This window comes from Acomys minous (genome assembly GCF_964271855.1).
Source record: "Acomys minous genome assembly, chromosome: 3".
Taxonomy (NCBI): domain Eukaryota; kingdom Metazoa; phylum Chordata; class Mammalia; order Rodentia; family Muridae; genus Acomys; species Acomys minous.
Window position 1 is genome coordinate 77,145,612 of NC_140485.1, and position 22,975 is coordinate 77,168,586.

A 22,975-nucleotide genomic window follows, 5' to 3' on the forward strand; every position below is an offset into this window, starting at 1 on the left:
ATGGAGATTATGTCACAGAATGACAAATGTCATGTTAAGTTAAAAAAGAAACTATGAAACAGTGTGGTGGGACTAAAATGCTAAAATCAAACAAACAAACAAAACACCCACCAAGATGATGATGATACAAAGAGACAATATCCACCAAAAGATAGGTTATGCTTGGGTGACAGAGTGGGACATTTTAGCTTCAGGGAGGAGTCCTGCCTTGGTTATTTCTTTGTCAGCCTGACATTTAACAAAAACAGTATCTAATAATATTCTAATAGAACAGGCTGAATGTCTACGATCTAGATTATACTTAATACATATATGCCAAATTTATAAGAAATTTTCAGAGACATGTCTGCTCAGAGTTGTGACTGCTTGTGACTAGAGGTTTCAAGATGGCCGTCCCTGCCTCAGTTCCATGAATTCTTTAGTGGCTAGAAAATTCCAAATGTAGTTTGCGAGCACCACCCAGAGCCTCTCAGTTTTAAAACGCTGTCCCTTACTGGTACTCCACTCTGGTCAGTCACCTCCTCAGCAACTCTATTTTCCTTTCCAGACATATTCCTCAATAAGTCATCAAAACAAGCCATTGCCCCTTTTCGTTTCCAAATTTAAGATTTTATAGAGTAACTGAGAAGTTGAAGCAGTGCTGTCTTTAAATAGAGCAAAAATAAAAAAGATACATTCAAGGAAGTACTAAACCCAAAGTTCTAGACCATCATTCACTTTTTCATATTTCTTGTGCTTAGGTACACACCATCTACAGAATTCATTACTGAATGAATAATTAGGAATATTTTGCTGTCAATGGCGGAAATATTAACAGAGAAGTCTGTGGAGGATACAGAGAAAATTGAGCTAAGTTTAGAGATAAACAAACCTAAGTTTAGAATGTAACGATTAGCTTTCCCCAAAATCAACACAACAGAAGAAGGAACAAAGCACAGCCTTCAAGGCGGTGGCCACATTACCAACTGACAGCCAGCACACAGACGATACATGCCTTTATTTGCCACCCCTCATTTCAGAAAAGACCAGACACATTCAGACCACATTCCCAAATGAGCATCATTCTGGATTAATCAGGGACCTGAGTGGCTAAAGGACCACAGCTACCCGTCCTAACCCAGGCTGGCAGGGAGAGGCAGACACAGGCGACAGTGAGGAAAAGGACCACAGCTACCCGTCCTAACTCAGGCTGGCAGGGAGAGGCAGACACAGGCGACAAGGAGGAAAAGGACACAGCTACCCATCCTAACCCAGGCAGGCTGGCAGGGAGAGGCAGACACAGGCCCCAGTGAGGAAAAGGACCACAGCTACCCGTCCTAACCCAGGCTGGCAGGGAGTGGCAGACACGGGCGACAGGGAGGACTGGGACAGACCTGAGCATGAGGTTCATGAGCTGAAGGCCCTCGCCCTTCAGGAAGCGCTCTCGATTGGAGCTGAGCATGAGGCAGGAGCAGAGCGCGTCGAACAGGTTCTCCATCATCTCCTGCTCCTCGGCTGTGCTGGGGTTGTGTCTTTTAAACACCTGCCAGGTAATGAGAGTAGAAAGAACCATCAAGAAAACCGCTGTTCTGCCCGCCACCATCCTACAATTTCTAAAGCCTGTGTCTCATGAAACCCCCACCAAAGAAACGGAATGCTACAAATGAAGCTCTTGCCAGTTTCCAGTTTAGAGACCGAGTTTTCTGGCCTGTGGGCACTAAATAACTACATATCAGTTCACATAAAAACAGTAAACACTTAGCCAAGCACCAGGCCCACGAGTGACTGACAGCTTCAAGGAGGCAGGTCAGCAAAACAAAACAGCACCCCTCAATCCTCGTCCACTGTGGAATGACAGGAACAGACAAGTCCATGACGGATGTGCACAGTGAAAGAAACAGAGAGGGAACACCTCTGAAACCACAGTTCAGGCCCAAAACCAACTCTGGGCAGAGAACCCTACACTTTTGATCCCGCACAGTCCAAGCTCACCAGCTTCCCTCCCCTTCTTAATGCACCCACAGCCCAGAGCAGTCACTCCCATCTGAATGTGAAGAGGTACCTTCACAACATGGCTGCTGAACCCCCTTATTCAAGCAAGGGGCTCAAAGTCCCAGGAAGGGATCTGGGCAGTTCTGCATGCTAGGGCTAAGCAAGGAGTGGGAGAGCCTCAGAGCTGGGCAGGCGGCCCCATAGGGCTGCAACCAGCGGCTGCGCAGGATGAGGCCTGGGTACCTCATGGGGACTGCAGACAGCATCCTACCACAAAGCTCTAATTTTAGGGTGGAGGCCAAGCCACTTGGTGGCTGGCACCGCAGGGAAGCTGTATGCAAACTGCCATCTCAGACACTCAACACTCTTGAGCCTGTATCCAAATGATCTATTTTCAGTGCTGTTTTGGAATACACAGATAAGGCTTGTTAGGAGAAATCTTGATGGCATTTCCAGAATGCCAGCAGGGTAACATTTCAACTGCATTTACATTCCTTTCATCCAGCAAATGGCAGTTTCCAATTTCCAAGGCACTCCTTGCCTGCAGTGCCACAGCCATCCCTACTGTCCCCGTGACCACAAGCCCGCTGCGCCACTGTGGTGGAAATGGCTCTCCTTGAGCTCAGCTGGAGCCCAAATGAACAGACTCCCGTAGGGATGGACCAAAAGGGAAGGGGGCTGCATGGTGTTGGGAGCAAGGCAAACGAACACAATTGGTCCATCTTAGCCTAAAGACAGAGGAAAGCTCGCTGCTTCCCGGCTAGCAGTCGGGAGAGGCCACACAGGTTCACAGTGACCCTTGACCAGAAAGAGCCAGTGACCAAGAGAAGGACCAAACCCTGTGTACCTCATGGCTGCTCCTTCCCACTTTTTCCACCTCCCACTTACAGCGGGCCACAGGCCTTCACGGCACACAGGAAGCTGAGGGATTACTCACGGATAACTGCTGAAGAAGCACATCGATTCCATCCAGCTCCCCCAGCAATTCCCTGTTTTCTAAAAGAAGGAAAATAGAGGAAGAAAAAGAAATGAAGCCAACTGTCAGATTTTACAGCCGTCTACCACTGATCCATCAGCAAACAAAATCAATACAGCTTGACAGAGTACAAAAGCTGCACAGAGAGCAAGCGGAGCAGCCAGGCGATGCCGAAGGCAAGCTCGTGGGCTATGAGGATCTGAGTGTGGCTCCCAGCCTGGCCCCGTCTGCAGGAGGGAGCTCACCGTCATTGTCCTGCAGCAGGATGGCCAGCACTTCGCTGCAGTACAGCTTGTTGGCATCGAAGGGCATCTTGGCCTGTGGGAAACAGAAATGAGAAAGTCAGTAAGGCATCTTGCCCCCTTTCCAGGGCAAACTGTTCACCCACCAGAGACAAGGAGGGTAGAGGAAAGCGGGTTAAGGGAGAACATCAGCCTGCTGTGCTCAGAGACAAGACACAGGTATTCCATAGTAAATGGCAAACGGACACGGTAGCCCTACCCAGTGCATGGTGTACCCTCCTCCACGGGGCTGACCTTGTGCCCATATTTTAAGTCCAGAGACTGTATGTGCCCAAGGCAAATAAGAGAAAGTTTTGAACTTATAAGATTAAAACATATGAAACTCTAATTTACAAGTTACAACCAGAAAAGGAGGCTGTAAATTAGCTGATACATGATCAGAGAAGTTGAAAAGAAAGCAAGCTCTTGCTCAGATTAGCTAAAAATATTTATAACGAAGTAGCTCCTTTTGGAATTTTTTTAATGTTTAAATTTTAATTTGAAACCATAAACCTATCTGCTTGTAGGCCATAATCTGCCTACTATTTAAAAAGGAAACCACATTAAATATGCAAAAATGTGTTAATATTTTAATACCTAAATTACTACCCACAATTCTTCCCCTGCTATGTTCTCTGCAGCCTGAAGACTCAGAGGGAACGTGTCCACTGCAGAGACCATCTTTCATTGCCGTCCAGTTACTTCCGCTGCAAGACTCCAACATGGCACCATCGGCTGCACCCTTGGATAACGGTGCAAGCCTCATGGATGTTTTTATTTATAGGAGCCAGTTCTTTGAGATCCAGGAACACAAACAACGACTTTAATCAGCACAAGCCCTGCTTTGTATCCAGGTTTTTGAAATGACAAATAATTTCTGTAGCTGCAGAGGACACGGCAAGTGTTCACACTGAAGCTAGCACTTCCATCACCTCGCGCCATTCACAGATCTGTTTGGACATTGATTTTGTACTTAAAGAGGAAGAGCGGCGGCTAATCAAGCCAGCAGCCAGCGCCGGCTCGGCTTTCTGTGCACGTCTCTCTCCCTCATCAAGCCAACGTGCACCCCACAGGGCTTTAGGAGGGTGGCGTGTCTGACCCATCTCGGGTTAAAAGACCCATAAGTACAAGGTCGACACATGCTGGCTCCACTATATGCTCCCCGGGCAAGCTGGAGTCTTATTTCAAGAAATCCGTAGAACAGCCGGAGCTTAAGTACAGTCCATGGTATATTTCACCTGAAGAGAGATGGTTTTATACACTCAGAACAGAGGTGGAAAGCCAAACAGTGGGCATGTGTCAGAATCAAGGCTTCTTCAAAAACATTAAGTCACTTACTCAAATTACTTAAGCCCCCAGTGTTATGATTAGATTTTAAATGATTTTAGCCACATCGATTTACGGGAAGCTTTTTAAAAGCCAGGATATTTTGAAACAGGGTACCCTTAAGTGAAGGAAGGCCAGTGACACTGGCTACCATGACAGTGGTCTTTCTGGGCTGCCACGCCTCTTGTCCTTTACTGACTTTCATAAACTTCTGCCTCCAAGTTAGTAGGGAGTCTTTTTCTTCCTTCTAATAACTATTGGGCACCTGCTATGTGTAAGACAGAGAATTAAACACCACAATAAACAGAGGTGAATTAGCTGACCCCTGTCAACCATTATGGAACTTTCTACACTACCTATGTATCACAAAGTCTTTGTTTCCAAAGCAAGCTGAGGTAAATGGGTCAGGGGATTGAATTCATCACAGGTTATGTTGAGATTTTCAGGGAAAAGCTGGTGACACTTGACAGCCGTGGAGTACTGCACACACTGCTCAAGGTCTCTCTCCTAATGACATCATAGCTTTGTAGAGCTAGGTTTGCTAGTGGCTATATGAAGATCAGTGAGGATCAGACGAGGAAGGACACTGCAGTTGTAGTGACTGGAGCATTTAAGATGAAATCAATGATGCTTTCTTCTAATTTATGTGTGTTTCCCCTTCAAAAGCTACTGGATTGCTAGGACGGACAAACACACACACACACACACACACACACACACACACACACACACACACACACCCTTGTATCTAACTATCTAATAAACAGTCATGGTAAAAACAAAATTACTGAAACAATAAGAAGACCGAGAACCAGCAACAGGATCTATATGACCCAAGTAAAGTTTGGTTTCTCCGCTATGAAGTGAAAATTAAAACACAATACTTCTGGACAGCAGTTTGAGGCCCTTGCCATGACATCTGACATCCTGATTTTGATCCCTGAGACCTCTACATGCAGACTGTGATGAGCATGTGCATATACTAAATAAATACATATGTGTAGTATATCCTTTTAAAAAATAACCCTTCTTAGCTAAGCGTGGTGGTGCACGCCTTTAATCCCAGCACTTGGGAGGCAGAGGCAGGCCGATCACTGTGAGTTCGAGGCCAGCTTGATCTACAAAGCGAGACCAGGACAGCCAAGGCTAACAGAGAGAGACCTTGTCTCGAAAAACCAAAAACCAAACCAAACCAAAAAAAAACAAAAGAACAAAAAAAACAAAAACAAAAAACAAAACCAAAAAAAAACCCCAAAAAACCCTTCTTTGGAGAGTTACTGTGACAATTATGCAGGATAATATAAAAGCAATATGGACGAAGGTTTCTGGACTTGAGAGCGCGTGAGCTAGAGTCTCGGCTGTACCCACTCACCGGGATGTGCTCTCTAGCCAAGGCCTCCCGTGTGGCCACGCCTCCCTCCTGAGGTGGCTGCATTACATGAACTGTGCTGAATGAGCAACCTAACAGGCTCTCAGCACGGAGTCTCCTCACTGAGGACTACCTACTCATCTCCAACCCAGAGTGAAAACTAAAAACCCCAAATCAGGATTATATCACCTTTTTTTCTTAAAACGGAAGAACTGGCACAAGGGTGAGATCTAATCCGGAAACCGAAATGTTCAGGCAGGACAGCTCCCAGCCCTGAGCCATGCTGCCAGGAGCTTGGCAGGAGGAGGCAGGTTGGAGCGAGCAGGCCCAGCTTACTGGCCCCTCCTGTCCACTTTCATGGGGCTCCCTCCTCATCTGAAAACTGGGGGGCAGCTGCGTGCTTCCGGCAGGGCTGTTCATGAGGGTTAGAAATACGCGTGCCAGGCTCTAGAAGGGCCTTTCACATGTGGTGGGCAGCTGAGGCACAAACGTCAGTGTCGGTGGGCGGAAACATGGAGATGGTGGCGGCAGTGACACCTGAAGCTGGGCGGGTGGGAGGAAGGGCACTAACTCTTCACGTCTAATCAAAGATGAAAAGTACCAAGGAGACGTGACTGCTGTCTGAGTCCTGGCCAGAGAGTCCACAACACGAACTGCCAAATGGCGCGGACATTTAATCAGAGTGAAGAGGGAGAAGTCACTGGGCAGGTACTATTTCTTGGAAATTATAAAACAGGCTGGGAGGACTTGCAGCTGGCAGGGTTCTTCCATCCGGGAGCCAGATGATCCCGAATCTAAGCTGTCTGAGTAATTGCAGAGTCAAGCCTAGGTTTGTCTCAGCGTGGACGAGCCCTGAATACAATTAAACTTCACCTTGTTAGGAGCCGCTGCTGCTTCTTTACGAAGCAGAAAACAATTCTGCTATCACCGCAGCCAGGGGCTAGAGGTGAGGTCTGCAGCTCACCTGAACACGGGTGGGAGTGGGGTTCAGACACATGCCAGCCCCTTACAACTGTTGAAGCAGCCTCTGTGGGTCACCTGCGGCTGAGGAGCTAGCATCAACTGGCCATCCTGGCCACTGCTTAACCTGCCTGGTTGTGAACTGCCTAGCTCATGCTGAATGCGGCAGTGGGGCCTGGAATGCTGTAACTGGAAACTCAGTGGGAATCCTAACTTCATTTCTTTAGGAAACTTCTGATCTTGATGTTATTTTCAATAGAACGTGGCATCCGAACATTTGTAGGCTCCGAGTGAAAAAACTGACGTATGATGTAGAAGCTCTCCTGCTAGAGAGAACCCTGTCTGTTCACTTGCTAATCCTTCTAATCCTAATCCCTGCTATGGGTCTTCTCCTTAGGACAAACTAGTGAGGTTTGATTTGGTGGATGAAAGAGGCCCCATTACTATGGCTGCATGCTGCTAGACCACCAGCCCGAAGCATCTGCATCTAATGTGCCTGCCACCCACCGGCCCCTCACTGAGAACCACGGAAGGATCCCAGGATAAGCACGGATCACCAGTCAGAGTGGAGGGTTTGATCCAGCAGCCTTGACACATAAGGAGTGTAGAATTTCAGCTCTGAGACTTCCCCTTCCATCATTCACCGTGAGGGCTCGCTAAAGCACGAGGCTCAGCCCAAGCGCTGAAGATTAAGTGCACCTGGGGGGATCTAAGGAACTGCAAGGAACCACAAAAAAAAAAAAGTGGGGGAGCTGCAATAGAGAGAGCCAGGCCCTGTCTTCCATTCAGGATATCAGGTGAGGAAAGCAGCCTGCACAGGAAGTCAGCTGGGTGATGAGCTCACCACTTCTTTCCAGATGAACTAAAGGTGTCCCGCCAGTGTGTGTCACTGCTGTGAGCGAGTGCTGGGATCCAGACAGACCAGCTAACTCCCTGGGGAAACCCTTTAGGAAAAAACCCTGCAGGGAATGATCTGCAGCAACCAGAAAGCCGGGTGGGCTGGAGGCAGAGCAGCATCGTGGGAAGGTTCATGAGAACACTTCCGGGGTGTGGGTTAAATCCCAGCACCAGCTCGACCCTTAGCATCTGCAGGTCTTGACTTTTAGTTTTTTTATCCACAATAGAACTTGCACACTTCCCTTAGATGCTAAGAACAGTGCAGGCTACATGGAAGAGCAGGACTCAAGCTGTCTCACCGTGCTGTGTATATTTGAAAACATAGAAGGGAAAAAGGCGTCATGTCTGGTGGAGACAGGGACATAAGCAAAAGAGAGGTCTGACATTTTGATCTTTGTAGTGCAGAAGGCAAGCAAAGGAGCTATGCACCAGATAACAAGGCTAGCGTCTCAGAACTGAGAAGTGAAAAGGCCAGACTGAGCGGGGGGCAGTGGTCTCAAAGCAGGCAGGAAGGTGGGCACTGAAAAGGGAGTAGCCATCCCACTGTGCCAGTCTGCAGGACACGAACAGACGAGAGGGTTCACCTTCTAGAGCCCAGGGGACCTTAGTGAGAGACAAACTCTGAACCATTCCAGGACCGCGGTTAGGATATACGACAGAGGGACCTGAGATGGTGGGATGTGCTGGCCGGTTTTGTGTCACATTGACACAAGGTAGAGTCATCGGAGAGGATGGAGCCTCTGTCAAAAAAAGGCCTATATAAGATCAGGCTGTAGGCAAGCCTGTAGGGAATTTTCTTAGTTAGAGATTGATAGGGGAGGGCCCAGCCCACTGTGGGTGTGGCTACTCTTAGGTTGGCGGGCCTGAGTTCTATAAGAAAACAGGCTGAAAAAGCCATAAAGTGCAAGCCAGTAAACAGTACCTCTCTATAGCCTCTGCATCAGGGCCTGCCTCTAGGTTCCTACTCTGTTTGAATGCCTGTCCTGACTTCCTTCCGTAATGCACTACGATGTAGAAGTATAATCCAATAAAATCCTTTCATCTCCAGCTTACTTTTGGTCATGGTGGTTCATCATAGCAAAAGTAACCCTAATCAGGACAGTAGGGCTGGGCTATGTCCAGGCAACCTGGTTTTTAAAAGTCCCACTAGTGGTCTCTCAACCACTGCAGAAAGTCCTAGCTGTCTAGACAGTCACAATTTAAAAGCACTCTCTTTAATCCCTGCACTCAGGAGGCAGAGGCAGGTGGATCACTGTAAGTTCGAAGCCAGCCTGGCCTACAAAGCAAGTCCAGGACAGCCAAGGCTACACAGAGAAACCCTGTATCACAAAACAAAACAAACAAACAAACAAACAAACAAAAGCACTCTCACACAGGTCTTCCGTCACCTCATGGGACCTTAGTGGTCCCCAGAAAAATAATCTATCTTTTCCAAACAAAGCATGCCAAACAAGTGAAGGACCACGGGCTGCAGGCACACAGCTCCTAAGGGAGGACAGGCTCTGGGTCTCGCTCACCCAGGACTGTTTCCAAGGCCACCGCGATGCTGAAGAATACAACATACACTTTCCTGGGCTGGGGAACCAGGAAGTCACCGTCTTGCTGGCCTCACTCCAACTTGGCTTGCTTGTGTGAGCGTTCCATGCAGCACAGGGTTTTTCTAAGGGAACTTGTTTCCCAGTAAAATAGCCAAATAGCAATTTAATGTTTAAATACCGGAAACCTTGAAAATGGTTTTAGATAGCAACAAGGCTATTCCTGTCCTGAGGATTATACAAATTTCTGTGGCCTAAGGCAAAACTCAATAATAGCTTACTAAAATAACAAATGGAATACAGACTAAATACCCAAAGGTCTCTATTTCTCTTCTTATATAGCCAATTCAGAGAGAGAGAGAGAGAGAGAAAGAGAGAGAGAGAGAGAATGAATATGTTATTATGGCAAGTTGTCCCCTTCAAAGGGCTGAGGAGTTTTAAAAGAATGATCTTCAAATTCATTATTAGGGCCCAAGGAACAAAAAACAAACAAACAAACAAAACTTGTCCTGATTTCACATAGGCAAAAACTATTAGATTATTTTGTGCATTTTAAGGTTGGTACCAACTACTCACATTCCACTACCCATCCCATCCCATTGGCCGTGAGTCTCTTTTCCCCACACCTCCTCCCCAAAGTGTTACAAATGCTTAGAGGATGGAAACACATACTGAATGCTAAGGAAGCAGGCGGGAAAGGAACTGTACTTGGAACAAGTGCAGCTTAAAGCCAAACTATATCCAGACTCAGAAGTCCAAAGGAAGACGCAGAGGTGGCAGTGTACAAACTAGCTGGATACAGGCCTGATGGGAAGCAGGCGAGGGCTTGCAGGGGCTCAGTGCACTGGGCTCCGCCTGGCAAGTACACCCATCTCCACTGATAGCACCACTAGGCTTAGTATACTCTGATGGATGTGTGCATGTCTGCATTATGGGCTTACGTGGGCAGGGCTGGAGAGACCTGGATGTTGCACAGCCTTCCCCTCAGCCCTGCCAAGAAAAGGAGGGCAAATCTGGTGCACCCCAGACTTTCTGGATAAGCCATGACTACTCCAAGAATCACCCCTCCTTTAGAAAGACACAAAGGGCCCTTCTTACTCAGCCAGCAGAGGACCACTACAGTAGCACATAAGCCACTGCCTCCTATTACACAGTTGGTCAAGCTAATAGCTTTGCCCTCCGTATCTCATTTACTCTATGGGATAGCACTAATTGTTAAAAAGACGGTGACACCATGCTAAGAAAGGGAATGAATTCAATAGAACTAAGGACAAAAGATACAGATATGAAGCTAAAAGAAATTAATACGAGTAGCTGTTGTTTTGATGCAGGCTGGCCTGCACCTTGCTATGTGGTAGAGGATGACTTTGAACTTCCGGTCCTTCCGCCTCCACCTCCCAGGGCGAGGATTACAGGTGGGACCAGGCATCCTACCCACTGAACCTACTTCCCCAAGCCTGTGAATGGCTGTTAAACAACCAGAAGCCAATATACATGCTTTGATTTAAAAATCTAAATTAAAATACCGTAGCATCAGTTTCCACTTCTAAGTGTGGAAAAAAGCCTTAAGTTGGATAATGCCCAGTGTGGAGAGGGAATAGCAAGAAACCGTCTCACAGCAGTGGGGCAAGCTTGACAGGCGACACCTACCTCAAACGCCAATGCAAATGCCCTTCAGCCTGACATTTCACTTCCAGGGGTTCACCACACAGACAAGCCAAGTGCGCCCCAATACTCACCGCAAGCCGCTTACAACAGGAAAAGTGTGGAAATGGAAGTATTTACGTTAAAGTGAGAGCTCGGGCGGGGGAGGGGGGATGCATCTGAGTTGTTAGGGTGGCGGTGAGCAGGCACAAGGCCCTGGGTTCAAGCCCCACCACTGCATAAATTGGGCAGGGTGACGCACACCTGCAATCCCAGCACTTGGAAAGCAGAGGCAAGAAGATCAGAAGTTCAAGGTCTCCTGGGCTGCAGGCCAGCTTGGGCTACATGAATCCCTTTCTCAGAAAACTAAGAATTTTAGTACGTCTGTCCAGTGGAACACTGGGCAATCATTAGTTCAGTGCAAAAAACCAATTTGCATAAGGAAATACTATATAGTTCTTTTTAGGTCTCATACAGTGCTGTCTCCTATATATGCATGGAAATTTTCTGAATGAATATATACAATATTGTTAAGAATAGATGCTTTTTAAAAATGGAACTCGAATAAATAAATTAGTGAAAAATAAATAAATAAAGTTGGTGCTCAAGAAGACCCCTTGAAAGCAGATGGAGAACAAGCAACTGGAGGATAAGAAGTACCAGAAACTTCCCCAACTAGACCACACGGCGGGGCTGACAATGTCTATCAGCACCGTGGCACCGGCCACATCCAGAGCAGCAACACGCGAGTGGCAGGGCCGCTGGTCCGCTTACCTTCAGCCTCTTCAACAGCCACTGCAGAAGCCCCTGCTGGGCGGCCTCTGTGCACATCTCAGGACGGAACTCAGCCATGTTTTCCACAATAGCTGAAGGAGACAGAAACCAGTCACTGGGGAGGGCATCTCTGCTTCCACCGGCATCAAGCTTGCTCCCCACGACAGACGTCTTATTCCTTGTCCCACCTTCCCGTATTCTCCCCCGCCAGATGCTGTTGTCACTTTTAGATTGATCGGGGAATTGCTATGTTCTTTTTCTTCTTCAAGTTACATTACAAGTAAAAGTAACTGAAGATGATGGAATTCGCAGAAGGGAGGGGTCTCTGTGCTATCAGAGGCAACTCAGAGCAGAGCTTAAAGAAGTGGGAATAGCTGCTAGCAAGGCCCACTTAGCCCCAGAGGTCTGCAGCTGGTCAGGGCAGGGCACAGCCCTCTAGGGCAAGGTAGTCTCTCCCTCCCTTCCCCTCCCCCCTCCCCCATCACCCCCTCCCCCTTCCAAATCATGTGGAAACCAGGACACTGCCAGGGACATGAGATCTTAATTGAACAAAATAATGTGTGCAGAGGGGAAAGGCCATGCCTGCAGAGGGTGCTGCTAGGTTCCGGGAAGCAGATAATTGGTCCTGCTATCTCCTACAACAGTCAAAGTATGACTTAATGGGAAAATTAAAAATTAGGAGGCCACAGGGAAAAAAAAGCTATTAGATGATACGATATCAAGGAGAAAGGCATTACAAAATCACCACTGTCCTACCACATCAAATGCTTCCCTTCGCTTCAGGGCCCCTTTGCTTCCTATCTCAGGACGGGCCACTCTCACAAGGCGGATACTGCTGTGTGTTCACTAGGCCTGCATTCTGAAGGCAAATGGGCACACAACCCTTGCTCTCTCACCTAAGTCAGGCTCCTCACAGGCCAGTGACAGAACAGTGGGCACTCACTGAGGCAGGGGGATACACACGCTGGGAGTGAGTAGCAGAGAGGGGGACCCAAGAGCTGAAACAGCCTCAGTCAACTCAGTTATTCTATCTTGTTCCGCTTACACTTTACACAGCTTCCGGTTGCATACAGGAAACAAAGGCGCACTTCCTGCCATGGCTCACAGGACCTTCCAATCCCTGGACAGACTTACTCCTCTGGTCCCACTGCCCCAACCCTACCTCCTGCCCTCATTTTCCAGCACGGCCTCAACTTAGCAAGACAGCTCCACTCACTCCTCCACCAGCAAAGGGTGCCTGACGTCTTCTTCAGCCCCAGTGAACTCCCTTGCAACAGTGTGAGGCCCTCGCTCCCAGCTCCCATCCTGCGTTCACTGGCTCTAATTATAGCCTTTGTCACCAGCACTCTTTCCTCTCTGTTCTGGGCTTTCCCATCAGACCGCCCTTGCATTAGCCGCGCCTAACTCCTGATCTGTCCTGTCTTCTAGTACCTGGCAAACCAGTGCCTGACAAACACTGGGCACCGACCGGGGAGTGGGGCAGGACTGAATCTGAGTGTGGTGGATGCCTAAGAAGAAACCAGACAGATCTGCCAGACCTGTGCTTTCCCCATCACACAGGGCCTTTTTCTGAGCAGCCAGCAATGACTTCTGATAAGCTTTCAACTCTGCAAAATCCAGCCCCAACCACAGGCTGCTGTGCTCTCCTCTTTCACTCCCTGGGGGCCCATCTTCCCTCTTCTTTACAATAAGCCACACAGAAGAGTCTAGAACGACAAGGGAGATCTGCAGTAAGCACAGAGGAGCCGGGAGGGAATCTAAGCTCATCCAAACTCCTGTTTCTGCTCGGCCTCCTTCACTTCTGGAGCTCTGCTTGCGAGGATGCCACCTCTGCTTTAACACAACAGCAGCCAGTGAGGGAGCGGCCTGCCCAAAGGCACGATTTTAAATAGGCCCCTGGCTTGGCAACTTTGCAAAGGAAGAAGGAAAAGGAGAGTAAAGGAATCCGCTGAAGAGAACAGGACAGAGGGGCAGCGGACAGTCACAGTATCCCAACTCACTTAACAAAGCTGCCTGTGCTGAAGACAGGGAAACACTAGCTCTTTTCAGATCGAATAACACCTTTCCTGTAATGTTCACAGTCGAGCAGATACCTCAGCTCCGCTGAAGGAAGGTAGTAAGAGAAGCCGACACAAAATCAACAACAAAATTCAAATTCAGCTTCCTTGGGGGCAGGGGTGGGGCCCCCACAGGGATTTCATTTGAACTTTTGGGGGGCAAAGGTTTTGACGGAGAGATAGCTCAGTGGTTAAGAGCTCAAACTGCTCTTGCAGAAGATCTGGGTTTGGTTCCCTGCACCCACATCAGGAGGCTCACACCACATGTAATTCCAGTGCAGTGGACCCAACAGGGATCTTCTGGCCTCCACAAGGATGTGCAAATATTCCCCAACATCCACATATACATAATTGAAAACAGTAAAATCTTAAAAGTAAAATTTAGGAGCCAGCATGTTTTCCCTTGGAAGTTTACCTACTTAGTAGATCTCAGCTCTTACTGCCTGTATTATCAAACCAAAGCTGCGGTTATGTGAAATGTACACATGGGTACTGATTTCTGAAAAGGCAGTTTTGGAGCATGGGAGAAAAACAAACAACAAATAAAAAACATTTGGTTGTTGACTGGCCTATATAGGAAAGACAAGCAAACAGCATCTCCCAGCTTGGGCGCCTGCCCCTCACCTAGGGTGTTGTGGACGCCATCAGCCTCCTCCCTCACAGACTCATCCAGGCGTTCCAGATTCTGCACCAACAGGGCCACCACCTGCCCGTCCACCTGCAGGGGCATGGAAGCAAAGGGAGAGAAGGACACGTCACAAACCAGCCCCCAAATGTCCTCGTCCCCACAGCCACAGCTCTCCGATTTGAATAAACCAACTCAGTGCAGAATTGGCAGCCTGCAGCACTCTCAACCTGTCACCCCAGGCAAGGAAGGAACAACGTTCCTAACTTGGGGGGGGAGGGGTGTGCAAATCAGAGTTGAAGGACACAAAGGAAAACTCAAGGTTACAAAGCTGATGAATGCAAGGTTCTCATGTTCATTTTCCCACCTCCCCTCCCCCAGTCTCTCTGCCTCAGTGGTACCTACCACATGGTGTAAGCTCAGGGCATGAGGCCTTTGGGCAAAACATGTTTTTAGACCACTAGAGCTATGGGATAGGGGTGTGCGTGTGTGCTGGTTTCTCTCTGCCGACCTTAAAACTGTGCTCAACTCTAACATGCTAAACTTACAAAACCATTAATTCTGAAGAATGCCTAGTTCCCTCTTAAAAAGAAATAGTAACACCATCAATTGCCTCATGTCTGGAATACATGCAATATATAAACTATTGTGTCTCTTAGTTGATTCACACCTTTTGAGGTAGGTAGGAAACCCACAGTAGCTGCACAATACAGCCAGCAGCACACAACTGCCAAGAAGTGACAACCAAAGTCAGGCTTCCTTCTAGAATCTCAAAGAAAGCCTTTCCTGCCTTATACTGCCATCTGTAAAACATAGATTCTAGAGGACTGCCTATAGGTAACCCCAGGGCATGCAGGCAAAGAAGGAAGGAAGAAAGGAAGGAAGGAAGGAAGAAGGGAAGAAAAGAAGGAAGGAGGCCCTAGTTTTCTCTCCTGGGGACATGACTATTCAGCTAAGACTGTTGCGATTAGGCAGCCAGGAAGACTTGCCTGCTGTATACAGCATCCCCTTCCCAGTGCCTTGTTTGCCTTATGTAGGAAATGAGGATAAAGAGGAATTCTGTAGCAATCACAGGAACATGTTGGGGTGCTGCTTTTGATTAAAGGAACAACGCAAAATGTTCAGGAGCAAGTTTGCATCTGCTTTATACCCACTCCATGCCACTCGGCCCACTGGTGAAGAAAGAGCCAGGTTCCTGATAGCAAGCCCCTTACCTCATGCACCCCAGCACACATCAAGGTCTTGAGCAACTGCGCACATAGCCCATGATATGCCTGAGAAACCTGACCTCACCAAAATAAACGTATGCAAACCACTGGGTGCACCATGACGTGCTGACAGACAGTATCCCACCGACCCTGGCGTAAGGCTCACAACGTTCACAGAGCATACAACAAAGGCTCAGAGAGGTTAGGTGGCCCGGCCAGAGTCACAGGCAGGGCAGAAATGACAGACTCTATTACTTTGGTGAGAACAGGAAGGCGGAAAGAGGGAAGGAGAAGGCAGTGAGCATATGTCAGCAACATTTCCCGAGCCTGTGTAGAAAGCTGCCACTCCCCAGCCCTGCTTCACCAGAACCTAGCGATGGCAGCGATGACAAGAGGATCAGGTGTCAAATAGGGCCTCTCTGTCCCTTCTGGGTGACAACTTGGAGGCAACATCTGAACATGGAGAAAATCTGAACTTAGTGACCTGTCTGCACATCCGACCACTAGTGAATGGCACTTTGTTGTTACTGTTTTTGTTTTTAGAGACAGGGCTTCTCTGTGTAGCCCTGGCTGTCCTGGACTCTCTTTGTATCCCAGGCTGGCCTCGAACTCACAGAGATCCTCTTCCCTCTGTGAATAGTGCTGTTTAAGCTCACCCCTGTGCCTTGAAGGAAGAAGGAACAGGGAGGGAGCCCACTGGAGAGGAGCTGGTGCCAGACCTGGGAGGGTTGCAAGCACAGAAAGAGCTGCCATCCCCTCTGCCAGGAGACACACAATCTTGCTCTCAAGTCTCATAGCCAACGAGAACACTGAAGTGTTTCCCTTAATAAACTGAAAATTTTGTGCATGGGAAAGAAAACATCTGGCGGCGAGTACAGACCATGTCACAACTTATTTTTTCCTAAACCACCCTGATGGACATATCTGGCCCAATCCTGAAGCAGTGAACAGCACAGCTGTGCAGGGCAGCGAGCGGCTTGTCACCCCTACCCTACGTCGCCAGCTTCTGCTGCCCACGGCAGCTTTCTCTGCACTATCTGTCTCTTTCTTGATTCTTAGTTGTGCTTCCCGGCTCTGCTGTCTGGAAACTGGCAGGGATGGTGGCGTGGCAAGGCGCTTAGATCCCAGAGCCGAGTGGAAATGGGTGATGGGTGTCTGGCTGAAGGAAAGTCTTTTTCTTCTTGTTACGGAACTCTCACTTCTAACAGGCAGACTTTTTAAGCTTGCAAAGTGTGAAACTCGATGTTTAGTTGGGTTAGATGCAATTTTATCTGATTGCAGGAGGGCCGAGAGCAGTCAAAATACGTTTAGCTCCGAAAACCCTTAGAAAAGTATTTGTATTATGCATGGCTCTGGAGCCATCCAGCAAGGAGTACAAATTAGCATTCTGCCTACTTCCTCCAGCCCTCGGGCCTACCTTCAATTTTCTGGACCTGTGACCAAGTCTGAAACTAAAAACAAATCCTGCTTGGGGATTAAAGCACCAGCCAGAACAAGCCTGGCCTTGGAAATGAGGACTGTCGGAGGCCTGGCATTTTCTGATAAGTCGCCGGGTTATTTCTGCTTGTTAGCAGGTCCCCAAACAGCAGGGCTCACTCAGGCGACATTCGAGGGCATGATCAGACACCTTTTCCCACTTGAGCAAAGGGGAAGGATGTAAGGAAAGAGGAGGAAATAAGGAAGCTGACAGACGAGAGGGTCTGAAGAGGAGCCCTTCTGTTTCTGGGCCACTCGGCAACACTCAAGAGGCAGATTGGAGTTCTACCCACTGTGAGCTTCGCAAATGTCATGCTTGAAAAAACAATAAAATAACCCCAAACATGTGGAATCTTGATCAAATAAGTTTTGAATGTCATAATGCTAAAAGCAGGCCTCCTGTCGCCTCTTGAGATATGGGCCTCCATTCCTGCCCTCCCACTCACGCCCACAGCTGCCTGTGCAGTTGTTCTAAACATCTAGACAGACACTTGCCAGTCCCCTGTCTACGGTCTGTCGATGTGGGCATCTCTCTCACAGCGGCCGGCAGGGGGCAGAACTGGCTGCACTCACCAGGTGGCCTCTCTCATTCTCCCCTGTGCCCATTCTCACCTTAGGCTACCCTGTCCTACCCTGCCCTGTCCTACCCTGCCCTGTCCTACCCTGCCCTGTCCTACCCTGCCCTGTCCTACCCTGCCCTGTCCTACCCTGCTCTTGGCTGTTTTGAATGACTGGCTTCTTCTTATACCCAGAACTCAGGCCTTTCCGGAGAACCAGATCTAACTTGACCTCCTGGCACTCAACCTCATGCCATGCCATTTTCATTCCCTGCGCGACTGTGATACACTGTGGGTGGTTCACCTGTGCCCCCATTTCTTGCCTCACCTTCTGAAAGCAGAGAGGACCCCGCCCCCAACAGTCTTGCTGAGAGCTACAAGCATCCAGTTTTAGGATCAAGAGCAAGTCAGCACACAGTGAGCATCACATGAATGAAGACCTGGTTGAGTTTTGCTTTGGGACAAACAGAGAGAAAGGAGAGAACACAAATGGAAACAAGGAGGGCAGGCAGATGCAGAGGCTTACACGGCAAGCGAGCATCAGGAGACTCTCGGCTTGGCTGCACCCAAGCAGCACAAATCGTACGGCAAACCAGTCCAAGGCTCAGGACTGACGGAGGGCAAGGATGGGTGTGGAAGGGAGCCCCTGGGCTCACTACATAGAAGTCACACCTGTGAAACTACAGGCAGTGTCACAGCTCAGTCCCTCTTTAGCCTGCTCTGATATGACTTCTCTGCACAAGCTGAAATCCTGTGACACCTGGCCCCCCAGATCTGGCCAGCCCTCCCCTCCACCCCACAGAGCCTGCCTTCTCAACATCCCGCCGGCATCCTCACTACTGGTTTTTCTTTTCAAGGAAACCTCTATCTTTGGATGTCTTATTTAGAGCTGTGTCATCCAAATGCTTAAAAAGAATTATTCAAAATGCTTTCTGAAACATTTTTTTTTTCCGAACTGAAAAATGTTTAAGTTCGACAAACATCCACAAACATGTCACTGTGTGGCAGATGATGCTTGTCACCGTCACCTGACATTTACAAAGTGTTGGATCTCCACCAGCCTTGGAAAATGGCCAGCAAGTAGTAGATGCTCTGTAGCTCTCTCAAGACCTCACTGACTCACGTTTACACTGTATGACAGTCACGAATGTTAGTCACCTCCACTGTGCAGACGAAGGGCAGCGTGGAAGGCAGGGCAGGCACACTGTGAGTGGCAGAGTTGGAGCCCTGACCAGTATCCCGGTGGGATCACAGTTTGGGAAAGACAACCTGATCCACAGAAGCTATAATCCAATGTGGCAAGTTCCCAGGGACACAAACTCTGCTGAAGAGATGAGATGGAAAAGCTCCAGAGAAGGCCAAGGCTGGAGGAGCCTTGACGGGATGCTGTGAAGGGTCCCAGAAGCCCAGGGTGGCACATGCTGCAGGCTGTCCGATGTCTGGTCACTGCACTCACAAAAACCACCACACGCCTGCGGAGGGGTGAGCCAGGGAGTTCTCACCAATGCAATAAAGCTCCCATCTATGATCTCCAGAGAAGTCCGTCTTCTAGGCTCCTAAATTGATTTGTTCCAAAGCACAAATACTCCCTTTGTGTATACAGAGCAGCAATGAATGTGATCCAAAATTTAAAACCCCAAAGATTCCGAAGAATGCCAGAACAGCACTTTCCTCACAAATGTGCTACTCTATTGCTGGGGACTTCCAACTGGGAAAGAGACCAAGGCAATAACTGCAGACTGCGCACCACAATAAATCCTGCCATGTGCCCTCTAGCCCCTGCTCCAGTGATTCCAGGCTTCCAATATTGGCCCCAAATTAAAACTATGAAGACAACTCAACCCTTGTGATATGAGGATACTTATCAAACTTCCTCCTCAGTGTGGCACAAGGGCGAGGTGACTGGAAACCTACCTGCTGCCTCTGCTCACTGATATTTACTGATGGTTTCTGAGTGGTTAGCAGACAAGCAAATAGTATATTGGACTCCAGAATGCCCAGCGTTTGTGATTCACAAAAGTCCCACCAGGATAAAGCCGTAAGAGTCAAAAATCTTAAAATAATATAATCATAAAAAAAAAATCCCAAACAAACAGGAAATCCTGCACAGCAGCTACCCAATGGCTCCCAAGCCTGGGGACGAACTGTTTCCTTCTAGACAGACAATAAAATCTGTGAGACGCAGCCTTTGTTGGTGGGCTCGGCAACACGGAGACACAAAGGGGGCTTTTGTGTGAGCTGCCGCTTCGGTGTAGGTTCACAGCAGCCGCCTGGCTGGCTGTTCCCCTCTCATCTTCCCCATTCACACAGACGAAGGATGGTAATTCAAACCAGCCCAGGGACCAGGCAGGAAGGCGCACACAGGGCCACCGTAATTAACCTCTGGAAGGTAAGACTGCACAAATGACACTGTGGGGACACAGAGCAGGAGGGAGTGCCACAGCCTTCCTACAAAATGCTCCTCAAAACAAAAGGCCGCCCCGGCAGAATCCTTCCCTTTCTGTACAGTGGTTCCAAGGAAAAATAAAGGTCTCAAAGCCCATCAGAGTGGCGGCTCACTCTAGGACGGAGCCTGAAAGGGAAACACCATAGACACTGCCATGCTGGCTGCGCTGCTGGACTCCCGCCAGGCTTCATCCCCAGTGGGTTCACAACCCCTCCACTTACACCACAGCAGCAGTGAGCTCGCCGTGGGGAAGCTCTGGCCTTGAGAACCTTAAGCACAGGGGTAGGCTGTGCTGCAGAGGCGGCCCCCACGCACCGGGCTTCCCAGTCCCGCTTGCTACCCTCATTCCACATGCATATAGGTGGGGCCTGAAGGCAGCTTAACGGCCCCTGTATGTGCCTACCACGAATGGCTGGCTGCAGTGGTTTCTAAGAAATTAGAGACTGCTCAGAAAGCAGCACTTGCCACCATTCTCAGGGAGAAGAGGCAGGGGAGGGTAAAAGAAGGAAAGAGAGGACCAGAGCCCCAGAGAGTGAGTGGCCTGAGCTCCCGTCAGAATTAGGGTGAGGCTAGACCAGACCCACCCCCACCACTGGCTAGCAGCGACGCCCTCTCTGATTACAGGTAGGGATCAGAACGTGCAGGCGCTTGCCTCAGCGGACACAGGCCTGGCTGAGGGGCCCAGCAGGAGGAGTCCGTACGTCTCTGGACTTCCTTATGTCAAGCTGGGACCTGGCGGGATGGGGTTGACTTGGTGCTGCTGGGTAACGGCTGAGGTGAGCTCTGAGGCTTTGCCTTGGCGTCACACACATGGTAATGCAAGTCTTTAATTCAAACACAGAGGAAGCAAAGGCAGACAGAGATCTTTGAGTTTAGATCTCTGTGAGTTTGAGGCTAGCCTAGTCTACAAACCAAGTTCCAGGCTAGCCAGGGCTACACAAACTAATTAAGACATGGGCACAGGATGTAGTTCTTGCCTATAAGAGATCTCAGGTTTGCTCTTGTGTTTTTAACATTCTCCCAGCCTCCCTGATGATGATGATGACCCATCTTGCATAAAATAAGTAACAGCCTCCATCTTTGCTGCAATTTTAAAGCTCAAGACAGAAAGCAAACATCTGTGAGATCTCTCTGTCAAAAGGTTAGTAGCAACCCCGTGAGTGTGGGCTAGACACGAAATGGGAGAGAGAGAACAAAGAGCACAGGCACACTGTTCTACCTCTGGGCCTCCGCTTCCAGGAGGACGGGGTGAGGAACAAGCAGGGCTAAGGGGTGAGCAGAGCCCTGCACGAGCACTTGGTTGACAGACCCTGGGCTCCTCTTGTCCCTTCCCTCCCAGTCCCACAGAAGCATTTCTACTCTCACCTGCTCCACCTAGCCTTATGGCTACCGCCCATGCACAGCGGCAAGGATGAAGGCTAAGACTGTCACAGTCCCATGACACCTGAGGCACGGGCCACTTACCAGAGCATCGATGAGAACTTCTGCCCCTTCTTCACTCTCGTGGAGGGTGTCTATGTCTGTCAGCTCCTGAAGCAGATCGACCACGGCTATGGACACATGTGACGAGCGTTAAGGACATGCCAGGCACATTGAAGCCCTGCTGACATCTTGTCCAGACTTCTGGCTCCCCTTGGACCATCACTGTGTATCTTTAACACATCCAGGTTTTACTACCACCCGGCCTCCTTCAGCGAGTCTCAGGGAAAGCGGCAGAACTGATCCACCTACAACTCGGTCTTCAGGTCTACTGCATTTTCATAACTTCCAAGCTTCAAGCGGCTCACCTGGGGGGGGGGGGTGGGAGGTGGGGGGGGGACGTGGGGTAGGGGGTCCCGGGGCTCGCTGGCCATCAAGCTGGCTGGCTCCAGCTTCAGTGGAAGACCCTGTCTCTTAGAACAAGGGGAGAGGGATGGAACAGGACTCCCAACATCCTCCTGTGGCCTCCATGAATGTGCGCACAGGCACGCACACACCATTTACACAGCCACACACATTTTCATTTTATCTATTAATAAAATAAAGAATTTGCTTTTTCAAGACAGGGTTTCTCTGTGTAGCCCTGGCTATCCTGGAACTCTCTCTGTAGACCAGGCTGGCCTTAGACTCACAGAGGTCCCCCTTCCTCTGCCTCCCAAGTACTGAAATTAAAGGCATGCATCACTACTGCCTGGTTTTTTGTTTTTTTGTTTTTAAATAGGAAGGAAAGGCAGTGAAGAGGCAAGCTTGGCCTATGTGGGGCACAACAGCATGCTATAAGAGCTGGGCCTGTGTGGGGCACAACGCCATGCTGTAAGAACTGGGCTCAGGGCGCACTGATGGTGGGGAAGGGTTGGGGCTCGGCCTGAGGGGATGACCAACTCCAACCAAGCTGGTCAAACCAGGACAGTTTTACTAGCCACAGAAAGAAAAATAGAAGAGGTGGGACACATTGACAAAAATGGTGCATGTGCTGACTGGTAACTGATGGCCTAGGGATTTTATGAACACCTTTTGCTAAAAGAAAAAAAAAAATGGTGGTTTACTGACCAGATGACCGACATGAATAAGTAATTAAACTTTTTATGTCTCTCTTTCTCTTAAAGGTGATATTTACCCAAATCACAAAAGTGCTACAGACAGGATAATAAGCTTAAAGGTCTTTGAACAAAAATCTTTCACATTTTATAAATGAAGTAACCAGAAAGATGTTGACATAAAAGACCATGGGTCATACTTGACATACAATAAATCCAAATACACAAGTCATTTTCAATTAAATTTTTAAAAAGCTAATAAATTAATGCCTAGAAACCCAGTGCTACCCTGCAAGCGAGATTAGTAGTTTGTCCTCAGTGAAAGCCAAAACAGTCACCGTCATAAACATCATCACT

The 22,975-nt window shown here is 48.8% G+C and overlaps 1 protein-coding gene across 1 annotated transcript in view; it reads right to left on the reverse strand.

Annotated features, from left to right (window-relative positions):
- CTNNBL1 (catenin beta like 1) overlaps nt 1-22,975 on the reverse strand; it is a 155,000-nt gene that overhangs the window by 72,081 nt on the left and 59,944 nt on the right. The window contains exons 5-10 of the mRNA XM_084777227.1: nt 21,567-21,662; nt 14,415-14,508; nt 11,734-11,825; nt 3,193-3,265; nt 2,909-2,967; nt 1,374-1,522 (exon numbers count right to left, since the gene is read on the reverse strand). Coding sequence (XP_084633353.1) covers nt 1,374-1,522; nt 2,909-2,967; nt 3,193-3,265; nt 11,734-11,825; nt 14,415-14,508; nt 21,567-21,662 — 563 coding nt within the window. The remainder of the gene's footprint in view (nt 1-1,373; nt 1,523-2,908; nt 2,968-3,192; nt 3,266-11,733; nt 11,826-14,414; nt 14,509-21,566; nt 21,663-22,975) is intronic.